Source organism: Syngnathus leptorhynchus, chromosome 1 (genome assembly GCF_054491065.1).
Source record: "Syngnathus leptorhynchus isolate UIUO chromosome 1, UIUO_Slep, whole genome shotgun sequence".
NCBI classification, from domain to species: domain Eukaryota; kingdom Metazoa; phylum Chordata; class Actinopteri; order Syngnathiformes; family Syngnathidae; genus Syngnathus; species Syngnathus leptorhynchus.
In genome coordinates this window covers 22832137-22849378 of record NC_141195.1, presented here as the reverse complement: position 1 = coordinate 22849378, position 17242 = coordinate 22832137, and the positions used below count along the sequence as shown (strand labels likewise).

General features: G+C 42.8%; 2 protein-coding genes across 12 annotated transcripts in view; both read right to left on the bottom strand.

The window, feature by feature from the left end:
- huwe1 (HECT, UBA and WWE domain containing E3 ubiquitin protein ligase 1) overlaps positions 1 to 8204 on the bottom strand; it is a 30985-nt gene extending 22781 nt beyond the window's left edge. For 6 of the 10 annotated variants that reach the window (XM_085926964.1, XM_085927044.1, XM_085927028.1 and 3 more), the window contains exons 1-12: positions 8143 to 8204; positions 5665 to 5732; positions 2700 to 2746; positions 2526 to 2593; positions 2239 to 2337; positions 1868 to 2074; positions 1368 to 1520; positions 1205 to 1267; positions 1014 to 1091; positions 885 to 932; positions 629 to 797; positions 439 to 539 (exon numbers count right to left, since the gene is read on the bottom strand). In XM_085926964.1, coding sequence (XP_085783090.1) covers positions 439 to 539; positions 629 to 797; positions 885 to 932; positions 1014 to 1091; positions 1205 to 1267; positions 1368 to 1520; positions 1868 to 2074; positions 2239 to 2337; positions 2526 to 2570 — 963 coding nt within the window. In that variant the 5' untranslated portion in view covers positions 2571 to 2593; positions 2700 to 2746; positions 5665 to 5732; positions 8143 to 8204. The other 4 variants (XM_085927010.1, XM_085926972.1, XM_085926980.1 and 1 more) reach the window with 4 other exon arrangements.
- A 1496-nt stretch (positions 8205 to 9700) lies between these two features.
- Positions 9701 to 17058, bottom strand: phf8 (PHD finger protein 8). Of its 2 annotated transcripts, XM_085927053.1 has the most exons (22): positions 16772 to 17058; positions 16080 to 16337; positions 15703 to 15788; positions 15489 to 15615; positions 15011 to 15171; positions 14741 to 14882; positions 14335 to 14521; positions 14092 to 14254; positions 13826 to 13913; positions 13206 to 13312; positions 13024 to 13115; positions 12813 to 12902; positions 12428 to 12706; positions 12268 to 12350; positions 12022 to 12188; positions 11853 to 11938; positions 11534 to 11655; positions 11091 to 11431; positions 10843 to 10938; positions 10653 to 10762; positions 10207 to 10567; positions 9701 to 10134 (listed from the first exon to the last, which is right to left on the bottom strand). In XM_085927053.1, the coding sequence occupies exons 2-22, from the start codon at positions 16175 to 16177 to the stop codon at positions 10046 to 10048; spliced, it is 3075 nt and encodes a 1024-aa protein (XP_085783179.1). In that variant the 5' UTR covers positions 16178 to 16337; positions 16772 to 17058; the 3' UTR covers positions 9701 to 10045. The 2 variants fall into 2 exon arrangements, with proteins under 2 accessions (XP_085783179.1, XP_085783185.1); XM_085927059.1 differs by lacking the exon at positions 10843 to 10938.
- Positions 17059 to 17242: the final 184 nt, after the last annotated feature.

Here is a 17242-nt window from a genome sequence, read left to right as displayed (position 1 = left end):
TCAACACGGGGTATTTCAGCACGACATTTTTATTGCTTTGATTTGCAAACAAAATTCTGCGATTGTCTTGCTATTTCACTCTCGGTACTAGTGAACTCAATTCAACTCACTTTACAACAAGGTGTAGTTTTGCACAAGCTGAACAACAAAACAAAAAAACCCCAGAGGTTCCAATGTTTTGAATGTGTCTGAATTTTTGAATTGACTCTCCAAAAAAATTACATCTTGTGTTTTAAAGAAACAAAATAAGACCAAACTTCTCCTTCGTTTGCCATCTTTAAGCTTACACAATACTGAAAGCCATTGAAGTGCAACCAGACAGCATCTCTGCGGCAGTGTAAAACACTTTAAGCAACAGATACTCGACCACAAAGAGTGTAGCAACACATGTAGTGAACAACTGCACCGTACCGAGTCACAAAGACATTCGTCACTTACCACAAGCTGCTTGTCTGTAATCTGTAAGACATCCACTAGCTCCTCTATCAAGCCGTTATACAGGATGCTATTGGTGGACTCGCCGAGCGCATTTGAATAAACTGTAAAAACAAAAAAAAGGAGTTTTAGGAATGGAAGCCCGGCCCGTGTACACGGTTGCCCATAATCTGAATCATTCGTTTCAACCCACCCAGTATGGAGATGGCATGCAGTCTGGCCTGCACGGCCTGCAGCCTCTTTTTGTGATTCGAAAAGCCATGAGCCAGACGAATGTGCGTGAAGAGCAATGTCTGCTTGTCTTTCGGGATGTTGTACAAGACTGTGAGCGACTGCATGATCTCAGACGGACTGTCTGAAATCTGAAAGGGAGGACCAAAAAGTACACCGTGAAAAAAATAAAATAAAAATAACTCCTGTGTTGATCCTGTAATTGAATCAGTGCATACCTTGTCAAGTTGCTCAATGTGAATATAGTGTAGAGTGTTGCTGCTTGTCTGCAGGAGAAATGCATTTCACATTTAAAGCCGCCTCAGACTTTTCTTGAATTATATTGCAATGAATCGATTGAGCTTTACCTTCCTCTCCACTTTGACCTCAGGAGCTGGTTCAGCATAAAACTCAAAGTGCAGAGTGGTGGCACTGGGAGGGTACTTCTGGTCAGGCACAATTAGCAGGCAGTTGGGGTGGGACAAACAAAATATATTTGATTTATTGAGGCAAAATCCTAACACGGCATTATGAAATGGGTCAATAAAGAGACTCCTACCGTCATGAGAAGATCCCTGCAGCATTCAGCTAGGCCAAAGCCATTTTCCTTTCCTCCCCAGCTCTGTGCAATAGCCAAAAGAGACAAAACAATCTAGCTTTTTCCATTCAAGAGACATCTGAGATGATTGTATCAAAAAAAGAAACAATAACGTTTGCTCAACCTCAGCCAGATGTTGCAGGCGTGCCAAGAGAGGTGTTCTTTTGTCAGATCCTAGTCTTGTGATATAGTTGGAGCGCTTGCTGAAGACGTAGAGCAGGTTCAGCACAGACAGGACCACTTGCATGTCACATGACGCCAGCAGGGTCGTTAAGTGCTGCAAAGGAGGAACAGATGATCAAATATGCTATACGAGATCAAAATACTTCATTAGGAGTTAGATATGCACAGTATGTTTGTTTACAAGAGATCTTGCACGCTAAGTTGCATTTCTTTTTCTATTGTGGTTATACACTATGTATAATAAATGCAAAGCGAAGTTATGTAAGTATTAAGACAATTGAAATAATCGCTTGACTTGTCAACTCATTGTAAAAAAATAATCGCCGACTACTAAAATAATCGTTAGTTGTAGCCCCAGAAACACCAAAATTAAGAAATGTAAATGGTTGATATTAACAAATGGCATTTTAAGATGAAGTTGCCGTTCCAAGCAGAACCTACCTCTATAGAGCTGTAAAGGTGCCTAGAGAAGCTGTACTCAATGAGCAAAGCTGTAAAGTTGAGCACTGCCAAAAGCAGCGCTTTGAGCTGGCTGTTGTCGGGCCGGTCACACACCAGCAGCCATGACATATTCTCCACTGTCTGGCCCGCATCGCACAGAATGCCATCGAAGCGGTCCAGCAGATCCACCCAGTGGTACAACTCGCACTAAGGGCCAAAGACAAGAATGACTCACAATCCTTTTGATTCCAGTAAGGTTGTCAAAAACATGCAAACAACCAAAATGAATTACTATCAAAATGGACACACACTATGACATTCCTGGAATGAAACTCTTCAATTTGGGGTTTTTCCCGTTCCAAAGAAATTACCTTGCCAATATTCCAGGTCTTGATGTGCTGTAGTTCAACAAGCAGTTGGTCATCACTGCATGCTTTCAACTTCTCGATAAGTATCCGGCAGTCAGCGGGCTGCAGGTTCAAAGGAACACGGTGTTCAAGATGGAGCGATGGAATGCACCAATCACTTTTGTTTCAACATTTGCATCCCAAGTTACACGTCTAAAATTAGGTCCTGACACTTAGTGCGGACATCCCAATTGGAGTCAGCACCAGGATTACTGCAAATTGTCATGGAGAAAATGATCACGCATACTCACAGCTTCTGTGGGGGTTTTCTTTAACTTGCTTCTGTCCACCTTCATGATTGGTGATCTATTAGAAGCTCCTGTTGAAAAATGTAACCGTGTTTTTCCAGATACACAACTACTGGTTTTGACACACTTAGATTTACACAATCAAACGACAGTGAATGTGATTTGAGGTATACGTACAAATGATTTGGAAACGGCCGCTTAACGGCATGTTTGAGTCACTTCACCTAAAAGAAGGCGACAAAAAGCAAACCAAGAACATTTAGCTGCAAATATGAGGTGTACACAATTGCTGTACTGTTGTGTGCTGCTCAAATAAAGCATCTACAACAGACTTGTTTGAAAAAACGAATTTCTAAACCAACCCAAGATGTTTATAAATCATTCAAACGCCATGGACAGTGATGAGAAGACAAATGTGAGATCTAGCAACGCAGAAAAAAATTGTTAAATTGAGAGGTTTGTTGGGTGACTGTTGGGAGTCATCACAAAGCAAACTTACGAAAAGCGCATTGGCCGGTGACTAGCTAGGAAAATACTAAACGGCGACGGGTAAACCACAAGCCAGACGTCGCCTTAGACTGGCCTCGGAGCTCCGATAGCGTTTATTGTCATGTACAATTGAATGTTTGTATGCCCTTAAGTGGCTTGACCACCGCAATTCCAAACACTCAACGCCGACAGCTTAAAGTTGGGGCTAGGTGGCTACCTAGCTAAGTCAGTAGCATGCTAACACCCGCTTGGTGTTAAATGTTGACAATTCGCGAACGTAGACGCCGGGAATAGTGTTACGCAAACATCTGGCGCGACAAAACATACTTGACTGAGGTTGAGTTCGCCACACTCCAAGCGCGAGCAATAAATACAAGCGCACGGCGCGGGACGGCAACATTGGCTGCGTGCGGAGTTGTTGTTAGCCCGTGTCGCTTTCAAGTGTGTCAAGGAAGAGACGCACTTCAAAGCGGTCAAATAGCCCGAGACATCGTACAATTTGGCCAAATCACACGAAAAACGAGCGTGGGTTAAGCCAGGGAACAACCTTCGGCCTAAACGTGTCTTTGGAGCATCCGAGTCGCAGCTGTCAATCCACAACTAGGAGAGCCAAGCACAGTATCTTGACCCGACGCTTCCCAAATTTAGGTCGGGGCTGCGTAGGCCGAAGGGGGGGGAAAAAGCCCGCAGTTCCTTCTCAGATGCCTTCTCGACTCGCTGAGACATGGGCGCTCGTGTGGCCGAGACGACGGCATGCGGGGAAGTCGGGGGTGAAAAAAGGTGCGACGGGCTAAACATGCGTTTTTGCGACGACTTGGTTCCGTTTCTTACCCTCCTGACTCATCGCCAGACAGCCGTAGCACGCGCTAGCTAGCAAGCTAACCGCTAGCGAGCACCAACGCATAGAGCAACTCGCTGAATCATTGTCGTCACGCTCACTCACAGATACGCACACACACACACACTTGCGCTTCTCACTTAAATTTCGGCAGAAAAAAAACAAAAAAAACACGGGCGACACCAACGAGCTCGGTAAAGAACCGTGATCGTGCTTTTTTTCCCCCTGCTTCTCAAACCATGCGTGACGTTCTCGCGCGTGAACATAGCACATAGGCATTGGCGTTCGGCGAGTGTGCAAAAAAGTGAGCAATGACAAGGCTCTGATTAGACAACACGCCATTCGGACTCCTCAAAAGGAATTGGCTCGAATTGAAGTACTAAATGCAGAGCGTGACTTGTTGGAATTTCCCATTGAAATAAATGGAAATGCTACTAATCCGTGACAGCCTCCACACCAAAAAAAAAACCCCAACATATACCATAGTAACAACAAACACAATGTAAATAATAAAAAATTGTGACACCTGGCCACCGCAGGGCAGTATATTTCAGTCATGTGGACACAAAAACTAGTTTCCCAACTAAAATACACTGTGAGAGTTGTGACATTGCATTTTGTAGGGTTGCACCAAGTAGCATTGCTTGTGTCATGTTGTGAATCTTAACAGGCAAAAATGACACAGTACCATAATTCCCAAATACCGCTACAAATATCTAAACAAAGCTGACATACCAAAAATATAATACTGGTGAAATCACTTATTTCGTGACCATCAAAGGTCGATCTGCCTGGATGTCGAATGTTAAATAGTCAAAGTTGATAACTGCCTGAATGCTGACATCATCAACAAATATTTTGGTGTCTTAAGACTTTTATACACTAGTGTATGCGAAGAAAATGATCAAAAGGGTGTAAAAATGTTTCACGAGAAATTGTACTAAGTGTGTATTTGTCGGGATCATGAAAAGCCAGTAAAAAAATCATGAAAAAATATATAATGATGAAATTTTTCCCCAAAAATCTGCTGTAATAGCCAAATGAGCCTCCTCCAGTTTCATTTCAGAGCCTCGTGTCTGTCTGCAGCGTAAAACAAAATTAGAAAGGGGGAGGCTGATGTTACTTGGCACACACATTTTTTGTGGAAGACATGAGCAAGGATCAACTCCATTGTGCTAAGGTAAACGGCAGGTCGTCATCGTTTGAATGGAACACGTACGCCAGCAGCGACGTTGTCGTGGAGACTTTGACAGCACAAGAAAATCATTGATGTGAACAGCGTCGACTAGGTTGTCATTTCATAAATTGCGAGCGCCGTTCTGCATTTGAGAATATTTCTGTTCAGACGAAAGTGAGCGCGTGTCGGAAAAAAAATCGCGTTCCATTTGATGTTTCGCGACTTTTGCTCCAATTGCATTCATTTGATCACGCTGCCACAAACCTTTGTGTGCCGAGTAACAAGACGGCTCGAGCGATTTTATTTTTTTCCGTCCGTTCATTTTTGCTGCGAACGGGGCAAGCAGAAAACCCGTATGCCGATCACCGGTGAGACCAGACGCACATTCCGGACGTGGTGCAAGTGGACGCATTGTCCCGATTAATCGGCAATTATGTTGTCTGCTTAAACAAAGGAGCGGCACGCTGAATTCTTTTTTTAGTTTGAGACACAATGGACACCCTGCTATTCTGCGGTGGACTAAATGCCGACCACGACGTTAAGTTAGCTGAAAAATTGATATTTTGAACTGACATCTTGCCGCGCACATTTGTTTCAACATCTGAAAAGTTAGAAGCACAGGATGAAGCGGTACATACCAGAACTGCTTTGGTTCAATAGCTCCGGCACTCGGTTCACTGGCATGCTTCGCAGCTTGTCTCAGTGTCTACAAAGATTTTTTTCAGGGGGAAAATGACAGGAAAGGATAATTAGCAGTCTTTTACTTCTGTTGATCGCAATAGACAAAAAAACAAGAAGCCTGAATTGTTATCTGCATGTTGCCAAGTTCCCTAACACACGATCAAAGAGATTTAGTTTTTACTTTTTGTAACAAGAAACAGGAAATCTATTTCCCCAAAACAAACAAAAATGTGGTCTTTAAAACAAAAACAAAAAAAGATATCTTAAAAATTCCTTCCAATTTAAAAGCAGATGTGGCTTCTGGAATGTTTGACAGGGCAAGTAAACTGGACACGAGCTACGTTGTATGTAAGCTGCGTCATGCTAGCAGACGGCTCGCTGGCCGTCGGTGCCGATGAGACTGGTGGCGCGACCCGCCAGAGAACAATCGAGGAAACAATTCAAAACCTGCCAGCCTCATCGGAAAAGGCAGAGCAAAATTCGAACCGTTTGCTAAGGATTTGCGTCTGTCGCGGGAAATGAGGCATTTTCAGGAGTGCTGTACATGGTACAAAATTCCATCTACCCATTGCTCATGTTTTGGTGGATTTGCTCACGATCTGAGCACATTTGAATCGTCTGTCTGAGGTTTTTGTAGCAATAGCTTGTTGAAAGCGCTTTTAGAATGAATTTTTGTTTAGTCAAAAGGATTCTGTGCCCAGCATTTTTGTCTGGAGAAAGAGAGCTGCTGGTATTTAAGTGCACATTTGTAATTAATTGCAGTATTGTTGTGCTCTTAATTTTATGTTGAACAGCCAAAACAGCTTAGTTTTTCTTCAAGAAGCTGCCAATATAATTTAAGCTAGCTTTCTTATAGCTATCTTAGTATAGCTTTTTTTGTTCAAACTTCTTCCAAAAGGAATTACTTGAAAAAGAAGTAACAAAATGTCAAACGTTATCCACTCAGTAAGACTAAAATTAGGTTGAACTCGCATAGGTAGGCTCCATTAAATTAGCAAATGTGTACTTTTCCATTGATGTGCAGTTGTGTAACTGAAATCAAGGGCATTTTGTGATTTTTTTTATTACTTGCGCTTCTTTTCCTAAACTGCGAAATGTATGTACTTTTAGTGACATTTGTGTTTGGCAGTATACGGTCAGTATTTTCTCATTTAAAATGAGCCTTGTCTAAATAAAGACTGGGTAGGTAACGGGTAAGTACATTTTGTCATGTTTAATTTATTTCAAGCATTTTTTTTTTTTGTCCTTCAAATTCCCGACTTGTGTCACGCTATGTAGTCAGCTGCAAGGGCTGGTCTGTACATTGCAGAGATGTAATATTCTTTTTAAAAAGTATAACATAAAAAAACAAAAGAGTTCACAGAGCGCTTTTATTTTGAAATGTATTTGGAAATATAGGAAATCTTATGGAAACCTGACAAGAGCTCAACCTTAGAATACGCAGCGCAGCTGGTGCAGACTCCAATGCTTTCTTTTTTTCTTGCGGCGTCCTTACAGAGGACGCAATGCATCCGCAACGCATCTATCTATTCTACACTCAACGTGAATTTGGCGTTAAAACAACATTTGAACCCTTCGTGTCAGTGTCATCACTGGCACCTTGACTATCAGAACAAACAGGCAAACGGTGACCAGGTCAAATCATACTGGCGCACTCAGGGATTTGCAGTGGAATCAAGTTCACCCCACAGGGGGGGCGAGCTGTTATTTTTTTCCCCCCTACGTTCTTATTGCAATATTAATATATATAAAGACACGCCGTATCAGAGCTTTCATTAAAGCCCACTTTGATTGTACTAACATACGTAAAACGGATGCAATATTATATCTTCAGGTCATCAAAGAGTAAAAACACAATATCGTGGTTTGACTGTAAGAATGTATCCGAACACGACGCAGTTAGCATTTGAAATATTCCACAAGCGTAGCAATCTTTAAATGGTATCCTGCAGCGATTCACTGTTCGTTCAAGCTAATGCCTGTCACCTCGGCACCAGTTTGGGTTTGGGGTTAACAGCTAACGTTCGCAGATTACAAAGTCAAATTAGCACCCGGATACACGTCGGAATATTTCTCCCGGTTACTAATTAGTCATTTGGCCGTATGAGGGGAGCGAACGATAACAGACCAAAAGAAGCAAACCTGTAGCCGTAACAGACGCGGGAGAAGGGAAGAACATCAACGGGTGCTAGCCTGTCGCTTGTAGCTTGCTAAAATAGCAACCAGAGCTCGCCACAATGCTCGATCAGTGGATCATGGCTACATTAAAAATGGCGCTTTAGGGCGATACAGCCAATGTACCAGCCCTTCGAAAACACTTATAACCTCCGGAACACAAAAGCAGGCAGTTTTTTAACACAACTATTTCAACGAGGAAAAACCAGCTGCCTTAAAAAGCCACGAAGACACTGGCCTAAACAAGTATTTGTGCTTACCTCGAATGCGTGTTGCACGTCTCCATCTTGAACTAACAAGTGAGAGGGCAAGACGAGATCTCGCGAGAATAGCAGCGCGCTGCGTCTACCGGGGCGGGGCTGGGGGCACTCCCATGTTAAAAAAAAATGGACGTACTTTGAAAAAAACGCTAGTCATTTGTTCCAGTAACGAGTTTAGCGTACATTTTACTTAAAAAGACATTCTATCAATTCAAATAAAAGCGATGGTGTCTGCATGGTTTACACAACACAGTTCAGCGTTTCTGAATTCAAATCCTGGCTGTGTGGGGTTTTTGAGATTAGGTTTCACTTTCAACATTCTGAAAACCTTTTTACATTCATGCAACACTTTCCTTCGATGTGAATGTAAATACAGAATAAGTGTAGTTGCAGCAATTTATGTTTGTGGACCCTCAAGGCCATCCGCAGCAAAGCATTTGAGATCTGCGCAGCTTTCTATCAATTGTCTCCAATAGACAAACAAAAAAACAATCACTTGATATTTGAAAAAAATCTAGTTATAATTATTTTCCATGTGGTAAATAAAGCATGTTTAAAACAGTACACAAAACACAAAAGTGAATATCTGATGATTAATAATTAACTAAACCAGGAGGAAACAAAAAGGAATTGATTTCCTCCCTACTCTTCAAATGTTACACAGCCAAGACAACTAAAGATAACAATTACTGTATACAAATATAAAAACAACTATTTAAAAAATACAGCAGTGTCATGTACAACCGTAAGAAGGGTTTCAATGTTTCTGCACTATAAAAACAAAAATGACAACATATATTTACACAAGTTGATCATTCACGTTTTCACTTGGAACATCCACATTTCTGCAGACATTCTGTTTCTCATACATTCTGCGGAATGGATACTAAAGCCTAGCAGGAATTACAGTGGATATAAAAACAAAGACCAAACGAAATAGCCACGATGATACGTGGCGGTTCTTCAATTATTAAATGGTTTCACTGGAGCAAAACACAAAATCTGAAGAGGACGCATATCACCTGTTTACCAAATGTTGGGGTTGGATTGACTAAGCAGGATTTTTTTTCTGGTAATTGTTCACCCAGAAAGAATTAAAGTTAGGAGTTTTGATCTTTATATCACGTTTTTATATCCACTGCAAATCATTTTTGTCTTTGCTCTTTCAATCTGACTATATACACATAACAGATCATACATATGTACAATTCAAACAAAATGTAAAAATATGAAAAGATTTCCAACATAATGGTTAGCATTTTTGTACTGCGGTTGAAAAAAAAAGACAGCAGGGACCGAGAAGGATGACAGAGACAAAGGCAGGTGGAAAGAACACAATAGGCTCAAGTTGACAAAACATTTGCCTTTGAAAATAAATTAAATTGCAATAAATATAAGTGTTCATGATCAATTGTTGCTTAACTCTCCTGATTTGTAGAACAATCTATAAAGGAAATGTCTAAGAAGCAACAGTGATTTCTACACTGAAGGTTTTTAGCAAAACTTTATAGTGATGTATTCAAAAGTCCAATTAAAAAAAAATTGAGGTCATTTGAGGTAAATATTGGGTTTTTGAAAAAAAAAAAAAAAAAAAGCCTTACATTGGAATTACATTTGAACTAAGACGCATCATTTTCTTTCCCTTTCAAAATGTGATTGGAAAACCTCGTCGTTATTGTCCACTTTACGCGTCGTTCCAAACAGCGAGAGGTGTGCTTGTGACACCCAGAAGCTGCTAATTAGCTTAGCAAATGTTAGCCAAGAGATGGTCAGACAAACACCTGGAAACTTTAGTAAACAAGCTTTCGAGTATAAAATATAGATTACTATGTTACCTCCTTCAATAATATTTTCAGACAGCAAGAATTCCTACTCAGGAATTCACCGGCAGTTCCAGATTCCATCACAAAAGCAGCTTGCCGTTGCGATGAATCTTCAAAATTTTCCCAAGTCTCTGTTTTGCTGTTGCAAGTCCTTTCTTTGGACGTTTCCCTGAATGTCAAAGACACGCGTGCGCCGGAGATGAGAAACTGGACAAAGATACGTAATTGTGCCGTTTCTTACCTTGACCCAGTGCCGCCGTGCCTTGACCGGCTTGCCCCGAAGGCGAGGTGCCGGGGAGCGAGCTGCTGTTTTGCGGAGACAAGGAAGGCCGGCGTGAAGTGAGGAAAACACCGGGGGCCATAGCCCCGCCCCCTCTCGGGCCACCAGGACCGAAAGGTCCCGGCCCTGCTGTGTATTCGTGATCCAGCAGACTGGCGGAATAATATTCCATCCTCCTGTGCGGGCTGAAGTCCGGCGACGACTCCGAAATGTGCAGCGGCGAGGGCGGCGCTTGCTCGGCGTGAACCGGAGGCGGGCTCGCGACAGGGACGGGAGGACGCACTTTTTTGGTGTACTTTCTTTTAGCAGGCTTCTGCTGCTCCTGAAGCGTAGACGGAAAAGATCAAAGATGTCCTCGTGCATGACAATACGCTGCATCCATCGCCGTTCGATCTGGCCATCCTCACCTGCTGCGCTAGCTTGGCTGCGGCTGCTGCCAGGCCCGTTTCCACAGACGCCACTCGAGCTCCATCTCTGGCCGGTCGGTCCTGTTTTGGAAGTGTCGGCATCACCCGGGCTGTTTGGTATAGAGATGATAAGATAGACGTTAGAGGATCCAAGTTTAAAATAAAGACTTGAGGTCAACACCGTGCTGACCTTTGGGGCTCCAAGGTGTGTCATCCCAGTTTTTCTTGCGCTTCATCTTAGCCTTGTTAGCATGGTCCTCTTCATCAGACTCCAATGACGGATACACTTTGAAGAATGATCAACGAGGCCAGAAATTTAGTGGAAGCAAATGTACCGAATAAAGTTTTTTTTTTATTTTATTTTTTTTTTAGTTGTATTGCTCGAGTGATGCAACGGGGCCAGAATATAACGGGTGAAGACCGTTGTGGATTTCTCACCGTATTCTGAATCTTTGAAACAGGTTCCCAGTGTCTCCTGCTCATCTGGGCTGTCGTCTTCGCTAAGATGGCGGGCCGGACGCTTAATGGGCCGCTTTCCGGGCCGCTGGATAACAGCTTTTTTCTCGGAGGTCTTTTTGACCCCGCCGGTCACCCATACAGCCCGGTTGCCTTTCCCCTTGACTATTGCCAATCCTTCAGTCAGTCCTCCAGAAATAGACAAGGGGGAGGAGGAGGAGGAGGACGACGACGACGACGAGGAGGACGACGAAGGTGGGTTAGCCATGGAGAGCATGCCCTGGATGGCATCTCGGGTACTGGGAGAGGCTGGGGCTTCCTCGCTGGAGGGAGGGGAAAACAAAGCAAAGTTAAAAAAAAAAAAAAAAAAAAAAACAGAAGTGTGATACCTGGATAGTAACAATAACAAAGAGACGTATTGCAACCTGAGTGCTGAGGAATCCAAGCCTGCCACCTGCTTGCTGGCCTTCAGTAAGTCCAGGATGCCGCCTGCGCCACCCTTCACCCCATGAGCAGCCAGCGCTTCTTCATCTGTGGTGTAATCCTCCTGAGGTCACGTGCACAAACACATTAGCGATGTAAAATAAATCGATGTGAGCGGGTCAAACAAAATTGGCACACTTGTCAAAAATACATAACGGTACATCAGTCAACACGCCTTGAGAATATTCAAAATGGCCACAGAAGAGCTCCCAAATTGAAAAAGGCAGCACTTGGTTTCTGGTTTAGCCATACTGAGCTCACCTCGATGTCAAAGTCGACCTCTCCTGGCTCCCGGATACGATTTGGGTCGGAGCAAGGCTTGGCTCTGGGAAGTTTCCTCGGAAGACCTGACGGCATATTTTGACATGTGACGAAGCGGCACGCATACTCGGATAGCGCTTGTTGACTTTGTCATTATTTCACATCTCACCGCTGATTTTCTTCTTCTTGCTTGATCCGGCAAGCTTGCGGCGTGGGGGCGGGGTCTCGTCTATTTGGAGCTCATCCTCCGAATCCAGGTCAGAGAAACTGGAACCCTCGGCGGCAAGGTGCTGGTAGTTGGCAGCTCCTCCCGCACCGTTGCGGCCCGCTTTCTTGCTAGAGTTGTATAAATAAGCGAATGGAAGCTCAGCCGTTGGCGAGATCATTGACATCGCAGCAAAGCTCAAAAGTTTACCCTTGGATTTTCCCATTGGTCAGCACAAGTTTCAGCTTGCTTTTGTTCAACTTTCCTTCAAAGCCCTCTAAAGGCAGCTCCAACTAGAAGAGACAGAATGTTTGAAGTAACATCATGCTTCCACTTGAAAGCTTTTCAATGACACCTTTATTCGGGGTACCTTCTTGCTTTTGGACTTGCCAGGTTGGATTCTTTTTAGCGTGTGCTTGGTATGGATCTCAAGCAGGTCTAACTCTCCCGCTTCTGTCTTAAGGAGACCCTTTTGGGTTTTCTTCTTGGGTCCTGGGGTCCCGAGGCCTACAATTATGTCCTTGGGCTTGAGGCCTTTCTTCTTTCCAGGTGGGCGACCTGAATTCTGGGAGGCGGTCGAGGGAGCTTTTGAAAGCGGCGAACCAGGAAATTGAGATCCGGTGCGGCCAATGTTTTGTTGGAAAATGTCCTATGAAAAGAGCAAATAAACACAGCTCGAAAAAAAAAAAAACTCCACTACACGGTCTTGTACAAAATACACTTTTAGACTGCTCAACCACTATTTGCTTCATTACCTCAACCAGACGTATCTCCTTAGCAAGGTCCTTCACCAGTGTCTGAGTATTGATGGTTTCTGGAATTTCCACTTCATGATCGCCAAGCGCCTAAGTGTAACAAGGTACAGTCATCGACTCGGTCACGTTTTGAGGGTTGTTTGAAAATACAAATAGATGAGATGGAAATAGGGCATCCGGTGTCCTGAATCCAGGCTAAGAGTAAGGTCACCTCTTTCCTGGTCCAAGTGCGGAAGGCATTGTTCAGCGCTTTTGCCCCGTGAACCAGGTAAGTGGCGGGGTGCCTGCGATTTTCTCTCAAACCTGTAAAAATCCACATGGTATGCTTAGAAAAAGCAACCGCTCGGGGGGGGGGGGGCTGGAATGCGCTAAAGGTGAAGAGTTCAACGTTACCTCTGAAGGTATCAAGAAGGTGCTTCCCAACATACCAGCACACGGTCTCAAAGTTGGGAAACTTAAATAAGTCTGCTGTGCTCAATCGCTTCTCTAATTCGTATGCCCTGAAATATGAAGAGAGGAATACATGCCTGAGTTGTGCCACGAAGATATGAATAAACATCCAATGCACTTTTATTAAAGAAGGAAACCATACTTGGCTTTTTTTTTTTTTTTCTTTAAAAAGTGTTTTCAAGAAATTTGTCATCATATTTTTGGGATGTTTTAAGATTTTCTTGTTTTACGCCAATAAATAAACGATCGTTTGAATAATTGTGATTATTATTAAAGTAATCATGATTTGTATTTTTTTTTAATATAATTGAGCAGCCCTGATTTTATTACCCATGTAATCATGATTTGTGTGTGTGTGTGTGTATGTATGTATGTATGTATGTATGTATGTATGTATATATATATATATATATATATATATATATATATATATATATATATATATATATATATATATATATTTATTCATTTATTTATATATTTATTTATTTATTTATATATTTATTTATTTATTTTTATTATTATTGAGCAGCCCTAACGTGAAAGGTTGGGGGAAAACTAACCGAAGCTGCATGTCGATATTGAGACTATGCAAAAAATTTCCCCCAAATGCCAGACAGTCCACTGGAGTCAGCACCGAATGAATCCATCCTGGAACAAACACACCTTATCAATCAATCAATCAATCAATCAATCAATCAATCAATCAATCAATCAATCAATCAATCAATCAATCATCAATGGCTCGGAAATTGTTCCGTGATTGAATACGGTCAAATCGAGCGAGAGAAAGACAGGTCGTCGAGAAGTTCCAGTCATTTGCTCGTACCTGTTGGAATGAACAACGTGTTTCCTTGTTTGACAGAGCACTTGTAACACATGTCAACCTGGTCCCCAAAGAACATCTCGTTTTGATTGGACGAGGAATTCCAGCGCTCAAAAAGTGCCAGGTTGGCTGGGGTGGGAGATATTAGGTAGAATATTTTCTCCCCCTGGATGAACACAACAATCACAGGGCAATGAAAACAGATTCAATGAATACAAAACGCTCAGTCCGTATTTTTGTCCTCACCCGTAAAACGTGATACCAGACGGAGGTGCCTCCAAAGTCAATGTGAAAGTCGGTGTAACTATCCTTCACTCCCATCAGGCAGTACTTCTGCACATTGGGCCGCTCAAACACAGATTCCTCGGGCCAGAGGTTCTCCACCCATGACAGCTTCCTCACAATCTTCGGAGTCTCCACCAGGTTTGAAAGCCTGGGGGGGAAAAAAAAAAAAAAAAGAACAAGCACAGTCAAGTCAGTCAATTAGTTTTAGGGCTAGATTTAAAAGGAAACATTCTTTTTAATGTACTTGTCTTTTTTCAATATCAAAGTACCAAAAAATTGCTGCTGGATTAAACTAAGAAATCTGACTGTGTGAGAAAAGTCAAACATTCATTTTTAATGGCACATCGCCCGGCCCAACTCTGCAGACCTGGTTTCGGAGAACTCCAGGCTGATGACATTCAGCACTCGGTCTCTGTTGGGGCTGTTGTAGTACTCGGCAAAGTCACCGAGTCGCATCTTCAGGTCACACTGGCGAGACACGTCGATCACGTCGATCTCCTTGTCCGAACCTGCGAGCATTCCCAATTCACGGAATTACGGCTGCGTTCGCCTTTGGGTTCAAACGTCACGAGCTGAGGTCTGACCAGATTGTGGGCCAGATTGAAAGCAACACTCCAGCAGGATAGCTGCATCTTACCGATGTAGTGTTCGACATCGCTGACACAGAAGGACGCCGGCGGCAGAGTCATGCCGAGCCCGTCTCGTCTCAGCACCATGACGGGAACGCTGAAGGAATGCTCCTCAAGAAACTCCACCGTCAGTTGGGCCCCCGACGGCTTCAGCAGGACTTCATCTGCACTGTGGATGACATACAAACAGGCTCAGGCTCATCCTCGTTTTGACTTGTCTCTTTTTGAAAAATAAATGCCCGTTGACAAACTGCTGATGTTGAGGAGCCCTAAATATTCAGAAGAAAGCTTTTCTACCCTGCACTGTGATGTTTACAAGTTGTAATTGTTTTCTTGCATGTTGACTTTTTAACATTTGTAAATGACAATGACATCAACTTGATATTTTCATGTCTAATAAAAAGCTGTTGTGACTAAACGTGATCTTCAATCTCTACGCATGCAGGGACGGTTTTATTTTTATTTATTTTTTTTTTTTTTTCCTACCTCGGAAAAGTGCGACTGCGTAGCTCCCTCACAAACTGGGGGCTGCCCGTCTTCACCAAACGGCTGGGGTCTCTTACGCTGGCGGTGGCTCCATCTGTCTGCTTGTTGCCTCCACGGCGTTTACGCACTGTGAATATGCAAACCGGGGCTCGAATATTATGGCAAACATCCGCAGAATTTGGTGTCACCGACAGAAAAAGAATATTTTACTCACTGACAGACGGTCCATGACTGAGCTGACAGTTGGGGCAATGATAGAGGTCTATTTCTGTTGCTTTCTCCTCCTCAACTCCCACACAGCTTTAAAAACAACAACAAACAAATGGATTTGAAATTGGGTAATTTCAATTATAGCCACCAATAAACTTGTACGGACAAAATTTCGAGTGTATAAGAGTCGTCTTGTCAAAATGTGATGTTTCAAACGGGGAGGGGTGTCTTCCCCTTCAACCACAACTTAAATCGTGCAACATGAACACAAAGGCTACGAAAAGTATGTTGTTATATTATTCACAACATTATCACATCACAGTAAATTTGAAGGCGATAAATATGATTCTGGCAGTAGTACTTTTATTGAGTTTTACGTACCTTCCATGGAACCAGTCTTGACAAATGTCACACTCGATCATGAAGCGAGTCACATCATATGGCAAGCGACATAAGCAGTACACTGGTACAGAAGCCATACTAGACGTGTGTGTATGTATTGGGAAGAAGCTACAACTTTTGAGAATTTCAAAATGTCCAATTTACAAATGCAATTCTGATATTATTTCCTAATATTTCCGAGCAGTAATAACTTTGAAGCTGGTGAAGACACACATCCACTTGGGTGCACCAGGAAAACTGGAATACATGAATAAAAACAAGTTAACATTGTTGTTAATTTATAGTGAGGGGGTGGACACATAGCAAAATGTCAAAAAAAAAACCCGATACATTTCACTTGAAGAACTGCAAACTGTCACTGTGTTACAGCGTAAAATGTAACGTATGACCAACCAAATCAAACTAATTCAAGGTAACTATTGATGCTCCAATACTAAATTCAAACTATAGTGCTGTTATATGTAAACACACTCGCGATCGGAACATTGTGATGCTAGCTAGCTATGCTAGCTAGCGATGTAGCTAATCTATCGACATTTGCCAAATCCATGCAAAAATGCAGCATATTATCGAGGCCCAATTAACTATCGCCCTTATTTATTCAACCGAAGTCACAGATGGGTAGAAATGTACAGAAATACAGCTAATTGAAGAGCTATTGAGCATCTCACCGGAATGGCGCTTCAGCGAGGCCAAGCTTGCAATGGCCGCCGTAGCACTTGACAATCCCTACGCGAGATCGGGGCAGCTGCGGCCTTAGTACGCAGCCGACTCGAGTTGTAAGAGTTTACTTTGCAACATATTTATGTAGCGACTGTGAAGTGCTCGAGCGGGAACGTCGCCGCGCATCCAAATTTGGAATTGGGAAGCGACACGAAACGACACTTCAGCTACAAATGACAGCGGAGTTCAAATGCACTGACGCCATTTTCAAAGACAACAGCGTCACCGTTCTTCATCTCTGTTAACCCGAGTGCGGTCAATAAAGTTTTTACAAGTCAAAATGACTTTGAGGAGCGGGGAAGAAAAAAAAGTCAACATGCCACCAAAATATTTTAACATTCTGAGTACCCATGAGAAATGCGAGTAGTCCCTGCCAGTTACGCTCCTAAAGCATTTTACTTGATATTATATTTTTATAA